Source organism: Mustela nigripes, chromosome 6, assembly GCF_022355385.1.
Source record: "Mustela nigripes isolate SB6536 chromosome 6, MUSNIG.SB6536, whole genome shotgun sequence".
Lineage (NCBI taxonomy): Eukaryota > Metazoa > Chordata > Mammalia > Carnivora > Mustelidae > Mustela > Mustela nigripes.
In genome coordinates this window covers 125542002-125569683 of record NC_081562.1, presented here as the reverse complement: position 1 = coordinate 125569683, position 27682 = coordinate 125542002, and the positions used below count along the sequence as shown (strand labels likewise).

The window sequence follows — 27682 nt, the reverse complement described above, 5'->3', positions numbered from 1 at the left end:
CTGTGAGGTGGGGGGGCAGAGAGCAGGTGTCATCCCCCCCCACCTTCCCCCACCTCGCCCAGCACCACCCACTGCTCCACTTCCTTTCTGAGCAGCCAGTGTCACAAACAGCTCCTACAGATGGGTACTGAGGAGAGCACAGATTGCATGGAGCATGGGGTGTTAAATGCCAACAATGAACCACGGAACACGACAGCAAAACCTAATGGTGTCCCGTATGATGACTAGCAGCATAATAGCAAAAAATTAAAATAACAAAAAATTAAAATAACAAAATTACATTTAAATTTAAAATGGTAGAAAAACAACTACAACAACAACAAACACCCAGCTCCTACTCTTCTCTCTGGGCACAAAACAAGCTGCTAAACTGTCGCCCCTGCTGGTGCCCAGTAGGGATATTTCTTTGTCTTGTCTAAGAATTCCTGGATCTACACCTGAAACTAGTGTAATACGGCATGTCAACTATACTTTGAAAAAAGAAAAGAAAAGAAAAGAAAGGAATTCCTGTGGATCTGGACTTTTGTAGCAAAAACCTCAGCAGTAACTACCATAGGAGAAACAAAATGTCATCATATCACCTCACTTTATTCATTAAATAAATCCCAGATACTTGGGGCACCTGGGTGGCTCAGTGGGTTAAGCCGCTGCCTTCGGCTCAGGTCATGATCTCAGAGTCCTGGGATCGAGTCCCGCATCGGGCTCTCTGCTCAACAGGGAGCCTGCTTCCCCACACCCCCTGCCTGCCTCTCTGCCTGCTTGTGATCTCTCTCTGTCAAATAAATAAATAAAATTAAAAAAAAAAATCCCAGATACCAAAACCCCTAACACTGAAAACCACAGGCGAAGCCCATCAGAAAACAGACACAGCTGATGCCAGTGGGTGGGAAAGCATTTCTTTGGTGGGGCTCAACGTGTGTAGATAAAAGCTAGTAACTCTGATTAAATAAAACGAATTTAAAATATACCATCCAACACCTTAAGGTTTAAAAAACTTCGAACTGAAAGAAGATACTTGAAATCCAGCCAACAGATAGAGGATTTCTATCCAGACTATATAAAGATTTCTGAGAAAAAGCCAACGACAGAAACAACCTTCTTGACGAGTAATGTGGAAAAGGCACAACGGTCAGACTTCACCTCACACGTATCCATTTCCAAAACAACACATTGAAAACCCCCAAAATATCTAGCATCCACGGGGAGGTGAAAAAAATGAGAGAACTCATATGCTGCTGACTGCATCAACTTGGAGGTTAATTTGACAGTCAAGTTGGAATGGGGCATGGTAGCCAGCAGTGGCTTTAAGACTCGGGGCGCCTGGGTGGCTCAGCGGGTGAAGCCTCTGCCTTCGGCTCAGGTCATGATCTCAGGGTCCTGGGATCGAGCCCCACATCGGGCTCTCTGCTCAGCGGGGAGCCTGCTTCCTCCTCTCTCTCTCTCTGCCTGCCTCTCTGCCTGCTTGTGATCTGTCTGTCAAATAAATAAATAAAAATCTTAAAAAAAAAAAAAAAAAGACACAAGGAGACGAGTACTAAGAAAGCAAACACCATGCCCACCGCAAGGAAAAAGGGAAAACAGAATAGAGCCACCTGGTCCAATGAAGAGAGATCTCAAAAACATATGAAGTGGAAAAAAAAGCAAGTTAGATACTATGCTGATTTAGGTCAATTAAAAATAGAACACTGTGTCATAATTATGGTTATGTATATAATAAAAGTAAAATGTAACTGGGAAGATATGCCCATGATGTTCGTCTACAGGGAGAGGGGAAGAGCCGGGGAGTGGAAAGGGTAACGGAGCGGAGTAAAAGCTGGATAGAAATATTTGTCCTCCTATAAAAGAGCTGATGCAGAGATTACAACATGTTGGTATCTGTTCATTCAGGGCAATATAGAGTGTTATATTCTTTTTTTTTTCTTTAAGGTTTTATTTGTTTATTTGAGAGACACACAGAGATAGCGAGAGAGAGAGAGAGAGAGAGAGAGAGGGAGAGGGAGAGAGAGAGAGAGGGCACATGAGCAGGGGTGAGAGGGAGAAGCAGGCTCCCCGCTGAGCAGGGAGCCAGAGGCAGGACTGGATCCCAGGACTCAGGACTGTGACCTGGGCAGAAGGCAAACGCTTACCTGACTAAGCCACCGAAGTGCCCCTTTTTCTTCTGTTGTCGATATTTTTTCTTACTTCTGGGGCACCTGGGTGGCCCAGTCATTAAGCGTCTGCCTTCCGCTCAGGTCATGATCCCAGCTTCCTGGGATCGAGCCCCACATCCGTCTCCCTGCTCTGGGAGCCTGCTTCTCCCTCTCTGTCTGCCTGCCACTCCTCCTGCTGTGCTCTCTGTCAAATAAATAAATAAAATCTGTATAAGAATATTTTCCCCTACTTCTTTTAAAAATAAAGAAATGTTGCTGTATCTAAGGGTTCTAGCATTAGAGTCTCCAGAAGAATGAAAATGGTGGAGCTGAAATTACATTATGGTCATCTGTTCTAATTCGTTTTTACAGGTGGGAAAACTGAGGCTCAGAGAAGTAAAGTAACTTGCCTAAAGTCACACAGCTGGCCAGCATCAGGTCATGGCTGTACGCTGGTACTCTGAAGATCCAATGCAGCACTCCAGGTAGGTTTGAAGTAAGTTTGAAGTTTGAAGAATATTATCTCATTTAAAAATCAAGAAGGAGGAACCTCCGGCATTTCCGTGGAATGCCCTAGCTCCCTCTGTCAACTCCGCAAGAGGGCAGAAACTGCGTTTCAGCAAGCACTTCACCAGTCTCTCAAAAAATGAACCCAAAATAAATGGTTTCAGTAATGAAGCTGTATAAACTACTTTCAAAATAAGACCCCCAAAATCTACCATAGATCAGTTTCATCAAAAAGTAGAAACAAAACGTAGCCACAATGCCTGTCGCATAAGCTAGTCTAACCAGGACATTTTTACTGAAGTAGAATGAGAATAATCAGCTGAGGGTGCTTGAAATGACTACATGCCCTGCTGAAAATCAGATGACCTAAAGGGGCTACCTGGTGATCTGGGCGCTCTTAGAGAATCCACTGTTTCTAAGAGTTTTCAGAAAATACTTTGTTTTACTATTTCAGCGTACCAGTACATCCTCCCCTATTGTTAGAAGAAACATAGCTTCACCCTGGAGGCTCCAGTAAGACAAGGGTCGAAATTCCCACATGATAAAAGGGGTAGCTCGTATCTCACGTGGGTTTTATTGTTCTGTCTGACACTGTGTAGGTGAAGAACTGACGTATAATGATTTGAGATTCAGGAACATCTATTTCCAACCACCGTGGAATAGCTCATAACTGACGAAAACCCGTACTGAGAACCATGAGACAAGCTGGAGAAAATAACCACCAGCCATTCTGTCAGTCCATAAGCAAATGAACTGGAGAGCTGTCCAGGCAGTTCAGGCAGGGAGCAAAAATGAAAGCCAGGCTTGGGGGGACAGGGGCTACTCAGAAGCTGGCTTTCCTCCATTTTCCTGGACTGGCTGGGCTGGGAGTGGCAAAGTAATTTAAGTAAAAAGATGCCCAGGGGTGTGGGATGCTGAGTCTGGGCTAAGACGTGGGGAAACAAAATCCCCAAGCAAAGTGAATCCTAGAGGGGAGAACCCCGTATTTGGTGGTTTTACCTTTAAAGCATCTGCCAGTACTTCAACCATTCAGGGCAGAAGGCCAGTTAGGAAAGAGATTGGTGTGTCTGGTTACAGCCTCAGAGGCTGAGGTGACAAGCAACACAGTGGGGTTCAGGACATGCCCAGGAGGAGGGGCCCCAGCAAATCCCCTAACACTGAGATACCTGAAAAGTGTTTACAAGCCTGCCTTACCAGCTCCGCCCGCCTGCAAACATAGGGCGACCCAGACAATTACCTTCGAAGCACCAGGAAGACTTACAGCTCCCTTCTCAACAGTAACGATCAGTAACAATAGAAACCAGATGAAAACAGAACATCTTTAAAGCGCTGAAAGAAAATTCCAGCACTCTCTAGGCAGTAAGCACATCCTTTGGAAAAAGGTTGCAAAATAAAGACATTTCCAAATACACATAAGCAGAGAAACGGCACTAGCAGATCCGGATAATAATTAGAGCTCTTCAGGAAAGACGAGAAAGACGGCAGATAAAAACATGAAAATACAGCGAAGAATGAAGAGCGGTAAAAATGGTCATTGTTAGAAAACAAAAATGGTCATTGTTGGTAAACGCAGATGAATATTCAAGCTTATGAAGTAATAATGTCTTACAAGGTATGGGGCTATATATATTTTACTATAATAAGCGGTATGTGGAAAGCAGTAAATGTTTAATTTAAATTAGGTCCTATTAGGTGAAGAACGTCTCTAGAAGACTAGTAAAAGAATAAATAAGTAACCTGCTAATAGAAGGTGAAAAGGGCATAGTAAGAATATTTGATTAATTCAAAGAGGCAAGAAACAAGAGAAAGGAGCACATAAAACTTGTGAGACAAGTAGAAAACACAAACAGTAAGACGGCAGCTATGAATCCAAATACATCAGGAATTTCATTAAAAGTAACTGGATTACATATTTAGTTAAAAGACAAAGATTATCCGACAACATTAAAAAAATAACTATATGCTGCTGGAGAGAAAAACTGAATATAAACACAAAAGGGTTGAAAGCAAAAGGATGAGAGAGATTTACCGGGCAAACACTAACCAAAAGTAACTGGTACAGTCACAACAATATCATATAAAATTAAACTTTAACCCAAGCAGCTTCGGTAGAGATAATGAAGGGCATTTCATAATGAGAAAAGGGTAAATTCACCATGAAGATAAAATAATTCTGAATTTATGTCCACCTAGTAAACTAGCTTCAAAATGTATAAGGAAAAAATTGACGAATAAGGGACATATAACTCTGTGATTGTAACATAAGGCTTTATCACCTCTCAGGAAATGCTGAGAGCCGAGTAAAAAATCAATAAGGATATAAAAGATCTAAAAAACACGATTAAGAAACCTGACCTAGTCAACATGATAAAGCAGCCAGTCTCAGAGTACATGTTCTTTTCAAGTATATGACATGGAACATCAAGTATATGGGCATGGAACATTGAATAAAAATTGGCCATATGCTGGTTTATGTAATAATTTCAAACGGCTTAAAACTACCAAAGTATGTTTAATAATCATGTGAATTATACTAGAAATAATTTTTTTAAAGATAAAGTAGAGAGATTCCAAATGTTTACACATTAAGCTATATACATATAAATAACTCACGGGTTAAAAAAAAATCACAACAGAAGTTAGAAAATGTTCTGAAATAAATGAAAATAAAACAAATAGTCTTTAAAAAGCAAATATCAAAAAACAAACAAAAACCTGGAAATCAATGAGCTAGGATATGTCTGAGGTTCCAAAGAAAATTGAAGCTGATAAATATAAGAGCAGAAATGAATAAAATATAATTATTTGAGCCTTGAGCCTAACTTCTTTTTTACATATAAAAATTATTTTTGATCTTAAAAATACATGGCTTTTCCAGTAAGGCACTTATTATGCAAACTTGGATAGAGTGTATTTTTATTTTGTTCAGAACTTTACCATCATTTAAGAAAATCGCATCATCGATAGCAAAACTATTCATGAGACATGAAGTTATTGCACTGTTAGTGACTGTATATTGGTGCGATCTTCTTACTGAAATGCTTATTCCTTTATTATAAATCACTTCCCTTTTCTTTTCTATAATAATAAGAAAATCAGGGCATCCCATACTATATTGAATAAAATTAAAAACTATATATGTAGATTTGTTATACAGGTAGGTTACATTATCTGTGAATTTCACTGCAGAATAGTAAAGGAGAAATTAAAAACTATACAGAATGAGAATATTGGGTCTGGCAGGGTTGAAAACCACTAGATTTGATGATTTTTAAGGCCCTTTCAGTCTTACCCTTCTGAGATTTTAAGTATCTGTTAGTTTTTTAGAATAGGTTTGATAGATTTTGCAAGTCAAGTGTGGCAGGCGCTGTATCTGGAGTATCTCATTTAAATCTAATAACCCGGGGCTCCTGGGTGGTTCAGTGGGTTAAAGCCTCTACCTTAGGCTCAGGTCATGATCTCAGGGTCCTGGGATCGAGCCCCGCATCGGGCTCTCTGTTCAGCGGGGAGCCTGCTTCCTCCTCTCTCTCTGCCTGCCTCTCTGCCTACTTGTGATCTCTGTCTGTCAAATAAATAAATAAAATCTTTAAAAAAATAAATAAATCCAATAACCCTTACAATAGATATTATTATCATTTTTATATGAAGGAATAAATTCAGAGAAGTTAAATAATTTGTCCAAGTTTACATATCTAGGAAGTGTAGAGTTGGTTGTATTCCCAAATGCATATTCTTTTCACTCATTATCGCCGACAAAAAGTAAACAATACGTATTACTTTAGCTAGAAAAGTTAAATATTATCTGTGTACAGAAGTGAGGTTAGGCCAGTGTAAACATTTGTAAGAGATCCCTACCCAGCCATAGCAAAAAAAAAAAAGAGAGAGAGAGAGAGAGAGAGAAGTAGAATATAGAAAGAGAGTAGGTAAAAAAATTTTTTTTTTTTTTTTTTAAAGTAGGCTCCACGCCCATCCTGGAGCCCAGCTCCGGGCTCAAACTCACCACCATGAGGTCAAGACCCCAGCCAAGATCAAGAGTCCCACGCTTGACAGACTGAGCCACCCAGGTGCCCCCGGAGTAGGTAATATATATATATATATTTTTAAATCAGGACCAATTAAGGCAGTTATAAATGGGTAACATTTAAAAATACACTACAGTGAGTTTCAAGACATGCCAAGTTCACCAAAACAATTTTTATTTCCAGTGTTTAATTGGGTATGCACACAGGCATGACACAGGTTTGGATTCATTAAGTCCTCATGCAGAATTATATTCTTCTCGATAAAGAAGCCAGTTCCATCCAGGTCACTATCTACACATCTATGTTACAACATTTATATCAAATCTGGTATCTGAAGAAAAGATACACATATAATATGTTCATTTAAGTTACGTATTTTACAGAAAGATTAAAAATTCAAGTCACACAAAACTCAAAAACTGTATTAAAAGTTTGAATATAAAACTCAGATCCACCTGGAATGACGAGAGAATGCTAGTTCTGTATCCACCTGTGTTAAAACTGGTAAATGCCATGAAATTTGTTACCAATAAAATGCATTTATTTATTCAACGTAAGTTATCTAATTTTAACAATATGGCACCCTAATAACCAAATGGATTTTTATGATGAGGCACTTTTGTTAGTGATGAAACCAAAAGAACAAATTTGCTGCACACAAATGCCGATGTTTGCTTCAGTCATCTCGGGTATACAATGTGTAGTAAGTTGCAACAAATAGCTTGCTCATTTGTATACAACTGTCCAACATTTGTAATATATATATATATATATATATATATATATGCATGTATACACACACACACACATATATATATGTTCTTCTGGCTGTAGTAATGCACTGTGAAGCTATTCCACAGTGCAGAATGATGAAACCAGCCCAAATGAAGGCTGCATAATAACAATTCTGGTACAAGAAAATATTTACAGAGTTACTGGAACGTGTAACAGTAGCTTTTCAGTTGCCGTAGTGGACATGCCCCAGATCAAAGACCGGGATGAGACTATGCTCCACTGCCTGGGGTTTCGGCCAGTTTCCGAGGCTGGGCATTATAACGCTGCGGAACTAGCATTTTGGCTCATGTTCTGGAAGCTTTCTCCGTTGATCTGGTCGGGTGGCGGTATGGAAAGAAGGGGCCTGGGGGCTGGAGCCGGGGGACCCGGAGAAGCGCCCGCCGTGGGCTGCGAACTCTGGGGCGCGTCGGGCGCGGCCCCGTCGACTGCGCGGGCACCGCCGTGGGGCGCCGGGTCCCCCGTGTCCGCCCCGCTGAGGTCGGAGGCGCTGGTGCGCAGGCGCTCCCGGGCCAGCCAGTCGGAGATGGACAGGTCCTGGGCGGAGCACTTGGGCTTCAGCCGGTGGACGGCGGAGAGCTCGGCGTCCCTGTCCGCCGCCTGCTCGTGCGCCTTCCAGAAGCTGAGCACGCTGAGCTCGGCCGCGTCGCGGTGGCCCCCGAGCGTGTGCCGCCGCTTGATGCTCTTGCGCTTGGCGGCCTCGGCGCCGGCTTTCTGGCTTCCCACGCCGAACATGTCGTCGGCCGGCGCCCGGGGCCTGAGTTTTAACCGGTCCGCGATCTTCGTCTTCCAGGTGGGCTCCTGCTTCTCCGACTCGCTCCTGCTGGGCGGCAGCAGGCTCCCCGTGGACTTGCCTTTCTTCATGACGTCGAACACCCTGCTGATGGCCGGGCTGTCCCGGTCGCCCCTGGCGTCCCCCAGGCCGCCGCTGTCGGACTTGAAGCGGCCCGACTTCCTCCTGGACAGGGTGTCGCACTCGATGAGCTTGTGGGAGCTGAAGAGCGGCCTCCGGCTGTCCAGGCTGGGCGTCAGGCTCCCCTCGGTGCCGCTGAGCTCGCTGCCCTCCGAGTTGCGGCGGCCCGCCTTGCCGGCGTCCTGCAGCGGGCCCCGCAGCAGCCGCTCGGACGCCAGCGCGCCCGGGAACACGGGGAAGTCCGTCTCGCTGTCCGTCTCCACCGGGCGGCCCTCGCTCACGCGCTCGCTGCGCTCGTCGTCCGCCTCGTCGCCCCGGCTCTCGGCCACCGAGCGCACGTCGGGGCTGAGCCGGCTGCCGTCCAGGCCGGCGGGGTGCGCGCCCGGGCAGTCCGACGCGAGGGCGCCCGGGGCGGCCAGAAAGCCGCGGTGCCTCGTGCCCGGGCTGCCGCACTTCCCCGCGGAGAGCCCGGCCGGGGAGGCCTGCGAGCCGGAGTCGGAGCCCGGCTCTTCCAAGGGGCAGGACCTGGGGGCGCCGGGCGGCCGGGGGCTCTCTCTCGGCCCCGGGAAGCGGCAGCTCGGCGCCGGCGACTTCGGGGGTTTGGCGCTGTGCGGCGGGGAGGGCTCCTCCGACGCGGCGCTCTGCTTTCGGGGCGGCGTCTTTTCGTCTTTTGGGGCCCCGGGGTCCTTCTTAGCCATGTTTTCTTTGGAAATGGCGATCCTTTGTTTTCTGCACAATGTCTCACTCTCTTTTTTGGATTCTTCTTTAATGTCATTGTGGCTCTGTTCTGTGTTTTCTTTCTTAAAAAATACATTGTCCAGTTCGTCTTCTGAGCTGCTGGGTTGCGCCTTTTCTTTGGGTTTTTTCCTCTTGCGACTGGCGGCTGCGAAGATGGAGGATACCAGCAGCTCCCTGCTATACTGATCTTTTCCTGATCCCCAAGAACCCTGCGAGAAATCAGAGACATGAGACTGTGAGCACAGGCACACCGCTGAGTTCCTCTTCTGAAAAGGTGTTCCCCCAAACGTTTCTTACTGCATTAACTCTATTAAAGCTCCGGAAGCACGGACAGAACGTAGTTTTTTATACCTCCTTGGGACCTGCTCATGAGGTAGACTGTTACTTCTATTCAACTAGGTCCGTTTCTTGGCAACTGGTGGTATTTAGCGGCTGGGTCACGCCCCATATACATCCACCTTTCAGAGCCGTGTTTTGTGTTTAGAGCTGTCTAGCGCTCCTATTCTCGTTCATTTCCCTGCATCTCCTGACTTCCCCTGCTCCTGGGGGCTCCACGTTCTTCAGGTTCCTTAATCTGGAACACAGGTTGAAGAGTTAATATCCTGGCACAGCTGAGTATAATGTCCTGACATAGGTTACTACAACTCTGTGACTGACTTTCCCTTCCTGATTACAGACACCATATGACACACACACTGTATGGGGTAAACTCACTAAGGGAACTCTCTGGTCTTCCGTCAGTTCAGCCAGACTCGATCTTCAGACTTGCCTCTCAAGGTAACAACAAAATCAGAAAATTCAAAGAACGTAAGGTCAACTGAGGATCTTAAATCCTTACCAAGGGAGCACTATTCCTGATAAAGTTGTAATGCAGGCTATTGGCTTCGGTAGCTATGCATGATAGACCCTTGATGACGACTATTTCATCAGTTTGCTCGGGAGGCCTACTGGCTAAGTGAATGGTGGGGGGAGTCAGTAACACTCGCTGATGAACCAGAGACCATGTAAGACGAGCAGGAAGGCAGGGAGTATGCTGAGTAAGAGAAGCAGAGTGGACTTCTCTATGGTCGTAAACATCCCAGACAAACTAAAACTACTATCCTGAAGTCTTGAAAAAGTAAAAACTTAGGCTGCTGTACTAAAAAGGATTCACCAGAATGAAACTGCACATTAACAGAACTTTGTTTCTACAAGTAAGAAAGAATTCCCTGGTTATCCAGTACACTGCTTCGTTGGTTATCCACATTTTAACAGCTTCCGCTAGACAGAGAGACTAAGACATGTTAAGAAATACACATCTAATAAGGGGGAAGGAGGAAATTTCAAACAGGTCTCAAATCTCAATCCAAATCTAAATCTAAATCTGAAATCTTATCTTTGGGGGGGGGGGAACAGTCTCAAAAGCAGCCCTAAAAAAAATAAAATAAAATAAAGTGCAAGGGATGATCCTTAATTTCATCCTATACAGGAAAATAAAAAAACAATCTACATTTACATTATTGGGACTTGGGACAATTGGAGAAATTTGTGTAAAGACTCCATTAGAAATAGTAATGTTGTGTACTCCTGTTAATTACCTGGGTATGAGAATTACCCTGTGATTACAGAGGAGAACACCCGGTTCTCAGAATGTGCATGCTGAAGCATTTAGGGTAAAGTGTTTTCATGTCTATAAGTAATTCTCAAATAGTCACTTCCCCCCTTCAAATGATATATATCAAGATGGACCAAATTAACAATCTAAGGCAAAAGGTTTGGGTGCTAACTATTATCCTCATAACTTTTCTCTAGGTTTAAAACTTTTCAAAATAAAAAGTTGGGGCAAAAAGCCAGTAAGAAATACAGGGTGAGTGATAATGAATGATATGACTGGAACACTTTGTAAAATCTCCTGCAAGAATTATAATTTTTTTTTAAAGATTTTATTTGTTTATTTGACAGAGATCACAGTAGACAGAGAGGCAGGCAGACAGAGAGAGGGAAGCAGGCTCCCTGCTGAGCAGAAAGCCCGATGCGGGACTCGATCCCAGGACCCTGAGATCATGACCTGAGCCGAAGGCCACGGCTTAACCCACTGAGCCACCCAGGCACCCTGCAAGAATTATAATTTAATCACAGACAAACGCACTATGATATTTAAACATGATATATATGTCTCACTTCCAAATAGAACGATGTAAGAAATCTATTGACAATTCTAGCTGCTACTGTCTCAGCAGATCCAAGTTTGGATAAACTGGATTAATAAAAACCCTTCTAAGACTAAGAACTTCCCAGAGCTACTCAAAATTTGTAATTGGTGGTGTCAACAGAATACAAATTATGTAAAAATACTGATTTTTCTGAAAGACAGGCAAGAATATATTTTTTCTTAAGAATTATTGATAATGAAAACTGTATTGATAATGAAAACTGTATTACTATATTTACAGGTGAAACATGACGCTTGGGCTTTGCTTCAAGGGGGGAGGGAAGTGGGGGTGAAATGTACATGGAACCAGATGGCCACCCACATGTTAATTGTTGAGAATGGATAATGATTGCATGGGGACTCATTATACCATTGTCTCTGCTTTTGTGTACGTTAGAAAATGTTCAGATTTAAGAATTTAAGAAACAGGGGTCTACTCCTCTGCAGTAGGCTAAACTATGCCGAGAGAAACCCAACATTCCAACGCACAATCCCTTGTTCAACCACCGTCTACGAACTCATTTTTCCCTCTCAAAGACTCTGTGGGTCTGTGTCATCTCACACAGAGAGGGATGCGCTCTAGTCCTAACAATCAGCCAGAAGGAAACTCCCCCACTACCACGTAGTTCAGAATTGTATGAAACCATTTACCTTAGATTTTGTTGAGTCACTGGTAGCTGAATCTGTGAGAAGTTAAACAAAACATGGTCAGTATCAGTCAATCTTTGCTGCTTTCAACAAACAATGCAAAACTTATGGAAAAGACAGGCACAGAACGAAATGAGAAAGCAAAACTCAAACAAAACAAGAGAACACAGTGGATAGTCAGAGCTCACAAAGATGCAAGCTGCACCACAGAAAGCCACCGCCATGAAAGGATGCTGTGAATTGTAGGCAGAATCAGCTCAATGAGAGGAATGGCAAAGGAGCCCTGTACTAAACAAAAACAGAAACACTAGTGTTTATCAAGATTTCTAAATATTAAATCTAGCAGTAAAGAAGCTGGAAGACCTTTTTAAGAATTGTACTATGTGCCACATCCTGTATGTAAAACTGATACACAATGTAGAACTTTCAAGATGGTTGGCTGTCCTAGCTACAAATCGAGACACTCATACTCGGTGCGTTTACGTTGATTTTTGTCAGACTGTCAAACTCATATTTTGTAAGCATGTATTTGCATGCATCTGGATGCATTAGGAAACCCTGCTTCCAGGTCACTTTGGTTTTTCAGTAATGCTGATCTTTGGGCTTCAGACCCCAGTTTCACATCTGTGCAGTCAGGGATCCTTTTGACTAGTTTGGTTAAATTGCTACCAGTTTTGTAGTTATCTATCACAAATGTTATTATGGAAATGGAAAAATGGAGACCATAATTTTCACTGTCTGGCAAAAACTCGGATTATACAAGTATAAAGAGGGTAGGAAGGGGCTAGCACTCGTCGGGAGAAGACCAATTGGGAAATTTTGTCTTTCAAGTTGAGGGAAATTGATTTTCAAGGTTAATGAGCTGAGCCCCGTGCCACGCCCCTTTGAACACATGGCTAAATGCTTTATGACTTTAAGAACTGGTAGACCATACCATGCTATTTCTCCTCTCGGTCTGCTTCAGAAATAACAAGAAACAGCAGAAAAACTTTTAAGAAAGTAGTATTGATCTGTTTACAATAATCTTTACGAGAAAATTTACACCACAGATCAGCCGTGTTTGCATTTACAAGAATCGGGGGTTTCTGCAGACAAGGCAGCTACAGTGTGGACAGCAGTCCGCCTTCTTCCTACAGCTCCAGCTGTCCATCAGGGCCACCACAGAATCCACTAGCGACATTACCGTGTGATAGACTCCTCCCACTTCGCCTGTGCAACATCAGTATAGATTTGCCTGTGTCAGTAAGTGCTGAAAAAACCCTTTAGGACTCAAACAAGAACTAGAGACAAAGGGAGAACAGCGTGTGAAATAACATGCTAGATATAGTGCAACAGTTCGGCGGGAGAAAATCGTCAGCAAAAGAGCCTATGAAAACTGCTACTTAACCACACATTAGGGCGGCAAGAGAGAACAGAAGAAAATGTCAAATCAGTTAGACTTCTACTGTGATATCTGTAGCGACAAATAATATGCTGTATTTATGAAAATGGCGCCCATTAGTAGTTCGACATTCTTCACTTGCTGCTTTTAAACAGAACGTCTAGCTCAAGAATAAGAACTACTTGTACAGTCTCGATCACACTTTCTGCCATCACAGCAACCACATATTCAGCAGCATATATCTGTTTTACCTTGTGATGACTATTACATGGAAACTGTGAATTAAAAAAAAAAGAACAAAACAGTGGTTTGCATGCTCATTTCCCTCAGATTTCCACTCTGACAAGCATTACAATCCCATGCACTGCCAATGGCATTAGAGTCACTGGAAGATAATTGAGATCAATCAGAAAAGGAAGATTCAGTTTTTTATTAGTAGAAAGGGGGAAAAAAAAAGGAGAAGAAAAGGAAAAAAATCATAGTGAATTGTTACTTATGATTGATTTCGTTCTTTCGTGTTACGAGGATTTGGCTTAACCTTAACCAGATCGGTACTGCCCAGGCAAGAGTTACCTGATACATCTCCCGGGGAGACTCCTGTCCTTCCAATGTTGGTGAGTAAGTGATCTATGTTGGGCACTGGCTGGGAGTCTACTGTGTTTTCCTCCTGCACTGTTGTCTATGGTTAATAAACAAAGATCTCTTCAACATCTCTTCAAAGATAATTTCTTTAAAATTCAAACAACATTTAGTAAAAGACACATTTCCTGAGTGGAGCACACGTGCTTAACTTTTTACATCGTTTACACATCATTAATTAACTACGAAATAAGCATCATACTTGTATTTTCACTTGACCGGAAACTGAGGAGCTATAGACCTGCTTCCGGGGTGCAAAGCGGACAATAGCATACAAAGCAGGAAGTTGACGCTGTTGGGTCAGGAGCTTGTGTCCCGAATGAAAAAAGTCAGTACGAAGGCTGACGGACGATACTTACAAGAGGTTCTTCCACACCTTCTTCTGTGAAAAACCAGTCATGCTAAAATTTAAAATAAAAAAAGGTGAAAAGAGAAACTAAAGGACCCCCATAATATAACTATATTTTGGAGGATAATACTGGGGGGGAGGAGTTTTCTTAGAAAACAAAAATTACAACCATATTCTGCCCTACCAAACACCAGCTGCTCACAAGAAAATTATTTTCTTGATGAGATGAAGCCTGAACTTACGTGCTGGATAAGGGTCTCTACGATCTTGTACTGGTCTGGCATGTGAGTGACCATGTGGGTCATGTTGTCTTCGGATGTTCTCACAAGAGTTGGACCAAAAACTATCGCTAGGTTTCTTGGTTCCATCTGGAACAAAGGATGTTATTGAAAGATATCAGAATTTTTCTTAAGCAAGTAGGCTTAAATTCCCATCGTGTGTTTGGCATTTTATTTCTGAAAGGCTCTTTTGATGAAAAAGAATTCAAAGGAGAACGGTGACTGATTGTGTATAAAAAAACTAATGCTTCCTAGTTAGGCTTTCTATAAGCTAATCTACACTTAACGTCTTTTTCCTGCTTTAATGACAATGTACTGTGTTTAACTGGCATTCATTTTTTCCATGAAGTCTTTGATTGCAAGCAATTGATCTGCTGCAAAACTAGTAATACAAGAGCTACATTAACTGACAAAAATATTAAAATCAAAGGGAAAAAAAACCTTACAAAGAATAGGGCAACCCTCTTCCCCTCAAAAACTAAAAAAGCAAAACAACAACAAAAACAACAACCCAAAAAACAACTAGAAAAAAATGTTCAAAGACATATTACCTTTTACAAACTTGCCCCCATGGTACATCAAAAGTGCTAACCCTTAAAAACCCAATGTCCAGAAATATTCTTTTTTGACCAATTTTTACTTCAACAAAAACTTCCGAAGCTCTTTGCTTATCCTTGTGCCAACCTGAACACCTCAATATATCATGCTTCTATGTTTGGACATTCATTTCCACAGTATTTTGTATTCCTTGTTTAATTACACAATTATCAAAGGTATAGATCTTTTGTTTTCCTTTGTTGTATCCTATAGAGTCTGGTGTAATATTTTGAAGTCAGGATTTGATTAAAATGTCAAATAGCTTTAACCAACCCTGAAAACTTACCAGGGGGGTGAATGAATGAATGAATGAATAAATAAATAAAATCACTGCAGAACTCAGAAAGTCGAACTGGTTTAGGGAAGCACACTACTATCCTGTTTTGGGAGAGCCGCACACATGCCCACACATGTACACACACACATTTCAGGTATGGTGGAAAGCAGAAAATGCACAGATCTCCTGTTCCGAAGCAACTGCTCAGCATCAAATGTGTCATCTACCATAACACATGCATCCTTACACTCTGCTCAAGACAGAGATATAAGGAGAAATTGTGATCAAAGCCAGTATTTTCAGAGCAAGCTGACCTAGTGGAAAGAAAATCTGACTGCAGGAAGGGCTGACTTGAACTGGGCGCACAGGCATGTTTCTTATTCTCCCGCTGGAGGATGTCATCTTATTCCCAAATCTGCACTGGTCAAAGTGGCTCAGAAAATCAAGTCCATCTCAAAGGTCTTCTGCAAAATTTTTTACTGGGTTCTTGTCTACTAGGATTTCGTTTCAGTTTTTGTAATAATGCACGCATTATTATCTATGTATATACAGTCGTATTTACTATGTGGGTATATAGTTTTAGCTGGCTCTTACCTAAAGCTGGGAACATAAGTAGTTCATCACTTATTTAGTCATTAATTACCCAAGGAAAATTCTGTATTTCTGGAAAGACGTCCCACACATGTAGGCACAGTGTTAGTTAATACAGTAAAGCCAGAATAAATTCTACAGTAAAGAATTTTTGTTCATAAAAATTACATTACATTGTTTATGTAACATTACATAACTGTTATATTTTGCTTAATTCGGTGCTTTCTAAACTAATGAGACCATCAGATGCTATGTCCCCTGCACTGCTGACATCCAGCAAAAGTGATGAATGATGTAATGGGCTTTGGGAAATGCGGAAATAATTAGAAAATATTTCAGCTACAATTATACTGAGAATTTTCTGGATGAACTTCTGGAAACTGTACCATTAATTGATACTAGCTCTTTCTTTCTTTCTCTCATTCTCTTTTGTTCCTTTTTCCTTTTCTGTCCTATCACTGTTGAGGAAATTGAGAATCTAAGGGATATTATAACACTGCTTGTAAACGTCCCACAGGTAATAGGGTTTGATCCTGTTCTCAAACCCCAGCCTTACTACAACTGTGAGCAACTGTCTTCTGGAACATGACAGATGCTAAACTGACCTGAATGAAAGCATTTTGCTTGACCTTCAACAGGCAGGACCTTTAGGGAAAAGGTGACAGCAGTGTTTCTGAGCTTGTGGTGTTCTGTTTTTTTCTCTTCTCCACAAGCCAAGATGACTTTGTTTCTATATTTTTAAGTAATGCCCGAGATTCAGAAAATCATTGTTTTGCAACCTCTAAAGGTATAGAGGCAACAACCATGAATAATGGAATCTAATGATATAGGGGCGCCTGGGTGGCTCAGTGGGTTAAGCCGCTGCCTTCAGCTCAGGTCATGATCTCAGGGTCCTGGGATTGAGCCCTGCATCGGGCTCTCTGCTCAGCAGGGAGCCTGCTTCCCCTTCTCTCTCTCTGCCTGCCTCTTGCCTGCTTGTGATCTCTCTCTGTCATATAAATAAATAAAATCTTAAAAAAAAAATTAAAAAACAAAAACCAAAAAACTTTTAAAAAAAGTGATATAAAGTTAAGATTATAACATATCAACTGAACACACTGTGTGAGCCTTTAGATACTGATTTAAACAACCAGGGGGGGAAAAGACATTTCTTGAAATCAATCTGGAAAAACCGAACATGAACTGAGCAGTAGATAATATGAAGGGATAACACATTTTGGTGTGTTTGACAAAGGAGATGTGATTCTGTTAAACAAACAAACAACAAAGAAGAAGGTCCTCTCTGCTTAAAACGGAACACAAAACAAAAAAAAGAACATGTCTGTCAGTTTTCCCTGTATACTGTTTGGTACAACTTGATTGTCACATTGCACAAAAGTATAGCAAATGCACAGATGAAAAAGGAAGTAAAATTTTTGACTTCCATTTTTCTTGCTGGACAAATAGAAAAGGAAATGTCTTTTCAAAATGGTGACAATTGATATTTTGGGATCTTTTGCTTTGAAGAGTGATCTTTAGAGGGGCTCCCCTGGCCAAGAGTGTGTATTTGAGAGGTTTTGTTGAATTATAACCATGATTTTAATTGGCGTGAAGCAATGACACATATCTTTTCAACTAAAGCCCCGAAAGCACACTTCTTCAATATATACTTTACACACCTTATTTTTTTCTGAATTTTCTGCCACTGTTTTCAGATGAGCGGAAAGGAACTTCAGAGTTTCATAATGATGTTCGGGCAAGTCGTGAATCTGAAACATATTATTTTCATGATGGATTTAGAGGCTGAATTTCAGTTGCACCTCCAAAAATATAAAATAATACCTACTAGTCTTTTTAACGTTTTCAGACGGTCTAGAGGATCTTCTTTACGATTGGCCTCAATAAAATCGGCATATTTATCTGACAACAACAATAAGAAGAATAAAACAAGTTTATCTCAAATTGCTTAGGTGAGTTGTGATCGAGATTTCTTTTAAGGTTTGGCTTCAAAACCCAATACAAAATTTAAATGTAGGGATGACCCCAAATGGCCTTTGAAATGTAAGTCTCCAAAACAGCTATCATTTTCAATGACTCCCCAAATCTTATCATCAAATAAAATTCCCTAAAATGTGAGTTCTCTGAGAGAACCGTCCTGTATTTATAGTCTTCACTCCCTTTTACCCCCCAACCACAACATCAAGAACAGTGTCTTATATACGTTAAATATTTGGCTTGACTGAAAAAACGTTTTTCTACTAATTGTACTTTATTGTGTCTGAAGACTTTTGACAGCGAATAATAATACATTTTTAACTTGGCAAGCAAATATGGATAAACAGGGTGACTTATATTTTACTGAACCTAAATGACAGGATAAATTCCATTTTTCACTGAAATTTATCCATAAGAAAAAAAATCCCAGTGACAAAAAATAGCCATACTTATGCTTTACAGAGAAGTAACAACTGAATGAAATCTCCTGCTTCCTTTGACAAAATATCAATAGTCTTTGGCTTTCCAACAATGTAATTTTAAACTGTTTCAACTGGTATCTTTTGTGGGAGTTCACTCACCATTTGTGAAGAGAGGCTCAGGGAGTTTTCTGAAGAAGGATTTTAATAAACTGCTTATCACATTCAAATCTCGCCATTTCTAGGTGGGTAAAAGAGAAACATGGTGTTTTTGTAGTCAATAACATCAAAGGGGGAAAAGAACCACAGATCAGGTATTCAGACAGAAATAAACACACTTACGTCATCTTGTATGTCAATGTCAGCCATCCCCTTGTTGAGTTCTTCTTGCATACTTGAAATGGCTGCGTTATTTCCAGGGACTCTATAAATACCTGTATACTCAAGACCTCTTTCTTCAACTAATTTGCAACATATGTCAACTATTAATGGAATATACTGCAAAACAAGAAATAAATATTTTATTTAATACAGCACAAACGTTTCTATTTGTTAGTAGATACATATCGTAGCTAAGAGGCCCTTTCCATCTGAGACAAAATACATACATCTCTGCTATTTGATAGAGGGAAAACGCAGAAGAGAGACATTGACTGCAGAACCGGGAATGGAGCAGAAGCAGCAAGAGAAATCTGGGACAGTGGGAGGAGAATGAATAGGTCAAGACCAGGAGATGAACATCGAAGAGGAAATGAGGCAAGTCTGAAGTGAAGAGAATGTGGGAGCAGCACCCGTGAATAAAGACAAGTAAAGTCCAAAGGAGAATTGGGGGAGAGAATAACATCGCGACTCATGACACGGAAACCTCACAGACGCCAGACACACGCACATGCGCACACAGACACACGTGCGTGCACACACGCACATTTACATGTGTTATACTTTCTTAATCAGGTTCTTGTTCTCATCCTTCTTTTAAGGTGCTAGAAGCAGAAACACACAGGATTTGAACATGAACTCTTACCATTTCAGATACATTCCTAATGGACGAATCATTACTCTATCTCAGAGTCAATATGTTAGAAAAAGAGCATTAGGTGAAATTATAGATGAAATTACTCAACACGGCCTTATGCGCCAGCAATGCTTAGGGAAGTTGGGTCTGCTATGAAGAGGGAGATACTCATCAGATTAACAGATACTCTGTGTCATCTGAGGGGCTGTGTACTTGGGTCCTTATAAGGCCTCCAGCAGAACTAATGACCGTAGGAAGTGCGGGAGGCTGGGGTCTCCTACCCGATTGGTATGCGCTGGTGGGCAGTCATCCAATCTGACACCGAAGGTTCCAGTAGCAGTGGGCTTTTTTTCAAATGTCTTTCTCATAATACTTGGAATGCCTTTTCTCCACGTGCCTTTGTCTTTTGGGGGACTGGTATCATCTTTTGATTTTATGCCAAAAAAAAAGAAAAAAGAAAAAGAAAATGGAAACAAGCAAGTTTAAATCATGACTTTAAGAGTCTTTTATCAAGATTTATATACATCAGAGTCCTGTACTATAAATGACAGATCGTATATTTATCAAAAATATTGTATTATATTCTCTTCCTAATATAGCATTCCTTTTAACCTCCCATATAATTAAATCGGAATCAGTTATGCTTTTCTACCCTTTTACAATCTGCACCATGGTTTTCTTTAAAACAGTCAAGAAAACAGGATCAGTGTGACATCTCAGTAGTGAGATTTTAGCAAAAAGAAACATGATGGTTTTATTTCAAAAGTAACAGTGCCTGGATCCCCTGCATTAAATCCGTAGTGCCTTTTGTGTAGATGTATATCTAACTTCATTTCATCTTTATTACAAGACAAAGACTCACCTTAAGGGAAAGCCCCATTAGCCTAGATGGGGCCCAGGGTCACCTTTGAGCTAGCTCGCACAGGACTGAGGTCAGCAGAAATGGTACAGAAGAACATAAAATACTTTTATTTGTTTATTTATTATTTTAAATTTTTTATAGAGAGTGAAAGACAGAGAAAGACAGAGACAGAAGCGGCAGGGAAGAGCAGACAGAGAAGGAGAGAGCCCATCATAAGCAGGCTCCTTGCTCAGCATGCGGCCCGATGCGGGATTCCATCTCAGGACTCTGGGATCATGAACTGAGCCACAATTGAGTCAGATGCCTAGCCAACTGAGCCATCCAGCCGCCCCATGAAATACCTTTAAAACCCCAACTTTAAACCATCGTCTTTGTTAAATTTATGCAGGAACACTACCATCAGTACCTTTACTGAGAAGTTTCCTTTCTGACTCTTCCTTGGGAGAGTGCGGACTTTGGGTCTTTGGCTCTGATTTAGCACCAAGCAGAGTCTGCCGAATGCTCAGACTCTGGCGAGGTGTTTTTGGCAACTGTTCTGCTTTGCTGCTGAAAGAAATGAACATTTCTTAACAACTGTAGGGCATTTTACATCCAAATTAAGTTGTAGGCGTCGTGGGATTCTCACCTCATCAGACTGTTATATTCTTTGATTCTTCGGCTGATTAGATCCCTGTTAGTCACTCCAGTGTCCTACAGAATAAACAGGAGGTAAGATTAGAAAGTCAATTTGAAACATGAGTCAGGATCTCTACTCTTCTGAGGCTCTGTTGTACGCACTGCTTAGCCCATCCGGCCCCTAGACTCTCAGTGGAGTTGTTTAAAAATCTCTGTTCCACATCACCATCCAAAATCACTATGCAAGAAATGATCCAAGTACCCCCCATCCACTGCCAAAAGAGCTTTCTGTTTATTGTCTGTACTCCTACAATCCCTAGAATAGTACCAGCAAGCAGCAGGTGCTCAAACTTACTGATGTGACATTTTTTTATAAACGACTGGGAAGCAGCAGGCCAGTTTTTTTTTTTTGTTTGTTCCTCTCTCTCTAATCCCAGAAGGACTGATCAGCATTTCAAAATAAGACAGTTGGATAAAAGATGGAAAAATACTGTCAAAATTTGTTAATGATGAATTTATAGGAGCAGTGAGACAGAGGGTCATTTAGTGTCAGAAGTGGCACTGATATTACCAGAAGAGAAAAAGTTCAAAACTGGGCATTTCAACCTTAATAGATTAGCTTTTATAATATGCTGTATGGTAAACTCTGATTTCACCATGAAGTGATGACTTTTTTCTACTGATTTCAATTATACATTGACATGTAGCATCAACTTTTTTTTTTTTTATTACTTGTTTCATTTTGATTATAACAAGCAATAAAATTTACAGATATAAGCTTTGGAGTCAAATAATCTCGGTTCAAATATTCTTCCTACTTATCAGTTGAGAGATCCTATGGTTAGGATCTAGACTGAGATTCCTGGGGTTTAAGTCCCAGGCCCTGATACTTAACAGCTGTGTGACCTTATGGAAATTACGTAACCTCTTTTTGCCAGTGTCCTTGATGCAAAATGGTGATGACAGTAACAGGACACATTCATATGGTTGCTGAGACTTATTCATGTAAAACATTCTTATTTTCCCTGTTTACTTTGCAAACATGCATGTCCGATGCTTTCTTTACAGTGCTGGTTAGAGAACAAAGGTTGATTTGACACGGATCTAGTGTTTATTTTTAACCACAAACAAGGCAGGGGTGTAAACTATCAAAGAAAAAAGGCACAGTTATTTTTCCTATGACCTAAGTTTTTACAATTTGAATTGGACATAACTGGAAATGACTATATTAGAGAACATATTTTGCACAACCTCACAATAACGTGGGTGTCCCTGTGTCCCATGAGTTAAGGGAGGAGAACGCTGCGTGCTTTTTTTTGTCATAACAGTGAGCACGAAAAGTGAGAACAACATGTAAGAAAAACTGTGTTAATAATATTAAAAGATACTCTTGAGCAAAAGCTAGACTTAATCACTGTGGAATTTGCTCTGTCAAATGTATAATTACATATGCTAGAGATACTACATTACCAATGAAGTTCCTGTTGTAAAAAACTATCCTGATGGCTATGAGCCAGAAACTCTCAAGTCCCCAAACATTCCTTAATAAAAAGGAAAATTGGCTTTTCGCATGATTTCTGACAATGCAAGTTTTCTTCGAAGCCAGAACTGTCTGACAGCAGGGTCTACTATATTCTCCAGTGCGTATCTCATGAATGAAAATCCTCGTATCTGTATCTCTTTGCATTTACACAGTAATTTGTTCTGGTAAGTATCTTCACTACACTGTAAGCCCCACAATAATCCTGTCTTTGAGATAAGGAACCAGATCTGGAATGATTTAGTCATAAAGGTAATGACCAGGACTAGTCCTGATCCTGCTTCTGAAAAAGTAAGCAAAATATATGAAAAGAGCGTATTTTAATTTTTTAAAATGTATCCAGTTCTTTCAGTCTTCCTGAGAGAAAAGTGATGAAAGAACCTGGTTTGATTTCTGTCACTTGGACACACACCTCCTCGTTGAGTGTGCTGCTCTCCTGAATGGTCTTGATCCACGCGAGCATGTCGTCTCTGTCCTCGGCCTGAAACAGGCACTCACAATCTGGCGTGGTAAGCCGAAACACATTCTTCCTCTTGGTCTCACTGTAAGAGATGTCTATTAAGCAGGCGTTGACGCTGATGGGCTGCTCTTCTTCGGATGGTGTCGTCTGCTCTCTTTTGTCTTTGTACAAGTAAAGCGAATGTCCCCGAAGCACAACATACATCTGTTTCCACGGCCGAATACTTCCACCAACTCGCTGGAAAACACGGAACAGTGAGGGGACACTTCATGCTTGGCTCAGTCTCAGGGTAGGACAAACACATCAAGCAACGCTGTTCACACACGTGTACACCCAGCGGTTAGAGCGGGTGTCTGCTTCGTGATCGTATCTGCTTTTTTTTTTAAGATTTTATTTATTTATTTGACAGACAGAGATCACAAGTAGGCAGAGAGGTAGGCAGAGAGAGAGGAGGAAGCAGGGTCCCCGCTGAGCAGAGAGCCCGATGCAGGGCTCGATCCCAAGACCTTGGGATCATGACCGGAGCCGAAAGCAGAGGATTTAACCCACTGAGCCACCCAGGCGCCCCGAGATCGCATCTGCTTCTTAGGAGAGGAATGACAAACCCTAGAGCAGAAACCAAGCTGGGCAAGGTATTCCTGACCAAAATCAACTTTAATCTGGTTGGGGAAAAAAAAAACCTGTTGTATTGTTCACGAACAAAGTAAATAAGAGAAACTGAATAAAGTAAGGTAAAAGAAGAGTAGCAAAATATATAAAATATATAAAAATGCTAAGAGAATAGAAAATAAGAAAAAAATCCATCAAAAAAATTTTTTTTGAGTGAGAGTAAGGCTTAAGAGAAGCCCCAGATCATGCAATTGACAAACACTACATAAGGAGATTCCAAAACAACAGGCATGAGTAATGAATGAAACTAACAAAACTGATCAACTTTATATGGTCCGGCACAAAATCCATATGCAAGTTGGGTTTTCTTAAAAATTAGACTCTTTTGACAGTATCAAAATTTTTTTTATAACTTATCTGCCTAAATATTGTAAGCAATTTTATGGTAAAGTTTTTATTATATTGAAATCTACTTAATGAAGCATATAAATACTGTGATACTCATTTTTATAATCCAATATTTATAAAATAAAGTGAAAGGAACAAATTATAAAGGCAATTTAAAAGGAAAAACTGGGACAAGCTAAATTAAAAATTTTAAATTATTAATATGGAGAACTGCCACTCCCTAAAGGAAGACTCTGGGAAAATCTATGGCTAATAAACTATTTAATAAGAAAAGCTGAGCTCCTTTTAAATACTCTGATTTCTCTTTTTGTTGGCAAAATATAGGGCTGTATATTCTATTTGCAGTTGATATACAGGATGAAAAATATAAAATTAAATCACTGATAAGAATTAAAAAATGTTTACTCCCTTTATGCAGAAAAAGCTATCTAGAAGTGATATTTTCTTCTCTCTTCTGGGTAATTTGCCATTTGTCTATCCAGACTTCATGTGCTATTTTACAGGGACTGCATTTCATATACCCACAGCAGCTGAGAAAATGTACTACCTTGCCCTTGTCGGTGATAAGTGGTCGGAAGTGGAGCCACCCTTCCTTGGCAGCATCGCTGAAAACCTCTGAGGAAGAATCTTTCCTGGATCCAGAGTCTTCTGATGACTTCTGGCTGTCTACCATCTAAAGAAAAGGGCAAGAAAATATAGTAAAACACCAGCTTTCTCTTTTTATCAACGTTTGCACATTGAAATTAATTTGCTAAAAAGAAAATCTTTAATGTTCCAAATGAAGGGTTATTTTTGAAAAAAATACTACTGTTACCAATTACATTAGAAAAATTTCTGGTCTCATTTAAAAAAAAAACTGAATTGACTACCATCATTTTTTAAAAGTACAGGAACTTTTAATCATTAAAAAATAACAGAAACAGTATAATTTTCCTGCTTTCAAGAGCTCATATTTTAGTGAGAAAAGACAAATCAGAATGAAAAAGACAAGAAAATGATCAGACTGAGATTAGTACCATTTGGGAGAGGAACAGGGAGACACAGTAACGAATGACTGAGTCGTGGCTAGAAGTTGGGGTTATTATGGCAAGGCCTCCTGAAGAAAGAATTTTTTTATTTTATTTTACTTTATGTTTAAAGATTTTATTTATTTATTTGACAGACAGAGATCACAAGTAGGCAGAGAGGCAGGCGGGTGGGGGGGGGGGCAGGCTCCCCACTGAGCAGAGAGCCCGACGTGAGGCTCGATCCCAGGACCCTGGGATCATGACCTGAGGCTGAAGGCAGAGGCTTAACCCACTGAGCCACCCAGGTGCCCCTGAAGAAAGAATTTTTAAAAGATGAAATGTGGAGGAAAAATTTTAAAAGGGGCCATCCATGAAAGGTCAGGAAAAAGAAAACTTCAGAGAGGATGTATAGTTAGTGATTAAGTATGTTTACCATTATTATTTTATTTTATTCATTTTTTTTTTAAAGATTTTATTTGAGCGGGAGAGAGCACGAGCAGGGTTGGAGGGCAGGGGGAGAGGGAGAAGCAGACTTCCGGCTGAGCAGGGAGCACGACATGAGACTCGATTCCAGGACCCTGAGATCATGACCTGAGCCGAGTCAGATGCTTAACCGACTGAGCCACCCCGGTGCCGCTTACCCATTCTCATTTTAAATATTCGCTGTTCAGTGTGAGAAACAGCTCATGAATAGATTGTTTAGGGTCTTTTGGGACATGGTAGGAAGTGCGATGGGAAGTGATCAGGTGAGGAATCGGAGGAGTAATATTATCTGGTCCCAGTTCAAAGGTCACCTGCTTGCCACCTGGAGAAAGTGTTACTGGAGGGATCTCCAAGAAAGTGTTACTGCAGGGATCCAGGTGAGGCCCGATGGTGGCCTGGGCCAAAGTTAACTTAAGTGAAGGCAGGGAGAAATGCAGAGCTTCACAGTGTGTCCTGAAGGTCGAGTGGATAACACTTGATATGAGAGGGGCGGGGAAAGAAGCCACAAGGCTAATGCCCAGATCTGGGGCTTGAACACCTGGGGAGAGTGAACTTCGTGAGATGGGGAGAGCTGGTAGATAATCATGTCTGGGCGTAACCCGGATCTCTTTGGCCATTAAACCGTGATCCCTTATTAAACACCCCCCTAAAGACGTCAGCCCACCTGAGCTGCAGCTTAGGGAAGAGGCCAAGGCTGGCAGTGTAGACTCTGGGAGACCCTGGTTAAGATCATGTTGGCAGTGAGGGCAGACAGAGAGGAAAGAGGGTCGGAACCAGCTGAAGACATGCCACCACTTTAAATATTAGGCAGAGGCAGAAATGGAAACCAGCAGAAGAAATGTTTTAGGAAGGGAGTGGGAAATTGTGTGGAGACTACTGAGAGGTCAAAGAAGTTAAAAATCGAAGATAACTGTTAGTTTGGGAGCCTGAACGACTCTGGTCGCTGCGGCGTGAGCACTGTCGTTCTGGTGTGTGCGGCCTGATAAAGACGTGATGTGAGGAAGTGGACACGACAGACAATTTTTCTCAAAAATTTCAGTTTTGCTGTGAGAAAACAGGCATAAGAAATCGAGGGGGATGTAGATTTAAGGGAGGTTTTTAGACAATACATAGTTCACAGTGGAACGTGCTTCTGTGATGGCGAATGAGCCGCTGGCAAGAGCGATTTTGCAAAGGGGAGAGGGATCTTGAGAAAGTGAAAAGCGATAGAATCAAAGAGGAAATGTGATGTAGGTTTTTCATAGGATCGTGTTCCAAGTACAGATACGTAGGCTAAGAGTAAAAAGGGCAGAAACTGCGGGCACAAATGAAGGTGGCTGACACTTTTGGAGAACATAAAACAAAGAGATTTTCAATGAAGTACGAGGGCGAAGACGGGCAGGACAGGGGCGGACAGCACGGAGGAAGGTGGAGGCGAGGCCTGACAGGAATTCTGAGGAGAGAAACGCACGCGTACGACATAGACAGGATTGCTGGGTGGTCAGATTTTTGGCCGTTGACCAATGAAGTGAGAAAAATTAGCATAATGTGTGCAAAGTATTATATACTTGATGAGTATGTTTAGAAATTAGAAAAGGACACTTAACAGGTAATATTTTCCAAATGTACCTGAAACTGACAGAATATAGGGTAATAGAAATAATTCCCTATGATGAGCCAAAGTAATAATCTAAGGTAAATAGAAGTAGTTATCATTTACTGATACTTAAACAAATACTGAATACCAACCTTGATTCCTTTCAGGCTAGAGACGTGCTTGAAGGACCTGTTGGAAAGAAGCATGTAAGTATTTGCAGTAAAGTACATGACACACCTTAAAGAAGTAAAAACAACTTGAACATTACTAGTAACCTGTCAGTGATAAGCTGACATTTCACCATTACCATGTTAAATATTCACTGTGCCATGCAAATGAAGAAACGAGCTAACTGTATCGGTACTTAAACTCCTGATTCTACAGCCGAAGCTTCCTTAGTGGAACTGGTAAATTGAAACTGTCTCTGCAGGAAGTGGAAGATTTTATCTCTCCTTTTAGATGAAAGAAAAAACTACTTGGGCTAAACAATGAGCTTTAGGATAAATGATTAGTTAACCATAGTGGCAATATTCTGTTTTTTTTTTCAAAGATTTTATTTATTTATTTGACAGACAGAGATCACAAATAGGCAGAGAGGCAGGCAGAGAGAGAGGAGGAAGCAGGCTCCCTGCTGAGCAGAGAGCCCGATGCGGGCCTCGATG

At 41.2% G+C, this 27682-nt stretch overlaps 1 protein-coding gene across 1 annotated transcript in view; it reads right to left on the bottom strand.

Annotated features, from left to right (window-relative positions):
- Positions 1–6815: 6815 nt before the first annotated feature.
- The window catches only part of ARHGAP21 (Rho GTPase activating protein 21), a 137192-nt gene continuing 116325 nt past the window's right edge, over positions 6816–27682 (bottom strand). The window contains 16 exon segments of the mRNA XM_059404163.1: positions 6816–7713; positions 7715–9310; positions 11944–11975; positions 13895–14000; positions 14320–14361; positions 14552–14677; positions 17711–17800; positions 17878–17951; positions 18608–18686; positions 18788–18943; positions 19742–19884; positions 20729–20865; positions 20948–21012; positions 22890–23174; positions 24502–24627; positions 27173–27209. Of these exon segments, the coding sequence (XP_059260146.1) occupies positions 7663–7713; positions 7715–9310; positions 11944–11975; positions 13895–14000; positions 14320–14361; positions 14552–14677; positions 17711–17800; positions 17878–17951; positions 18608–18686; positions 18788–18943; positions 19742–19884; positions 20729–20865; positions 20948–21012; positions 22890–23174; positions 24502–24627; positions 27173–27209 (3145 nt within the window). The 3' untranslated portion in view covers positions 6816–7662.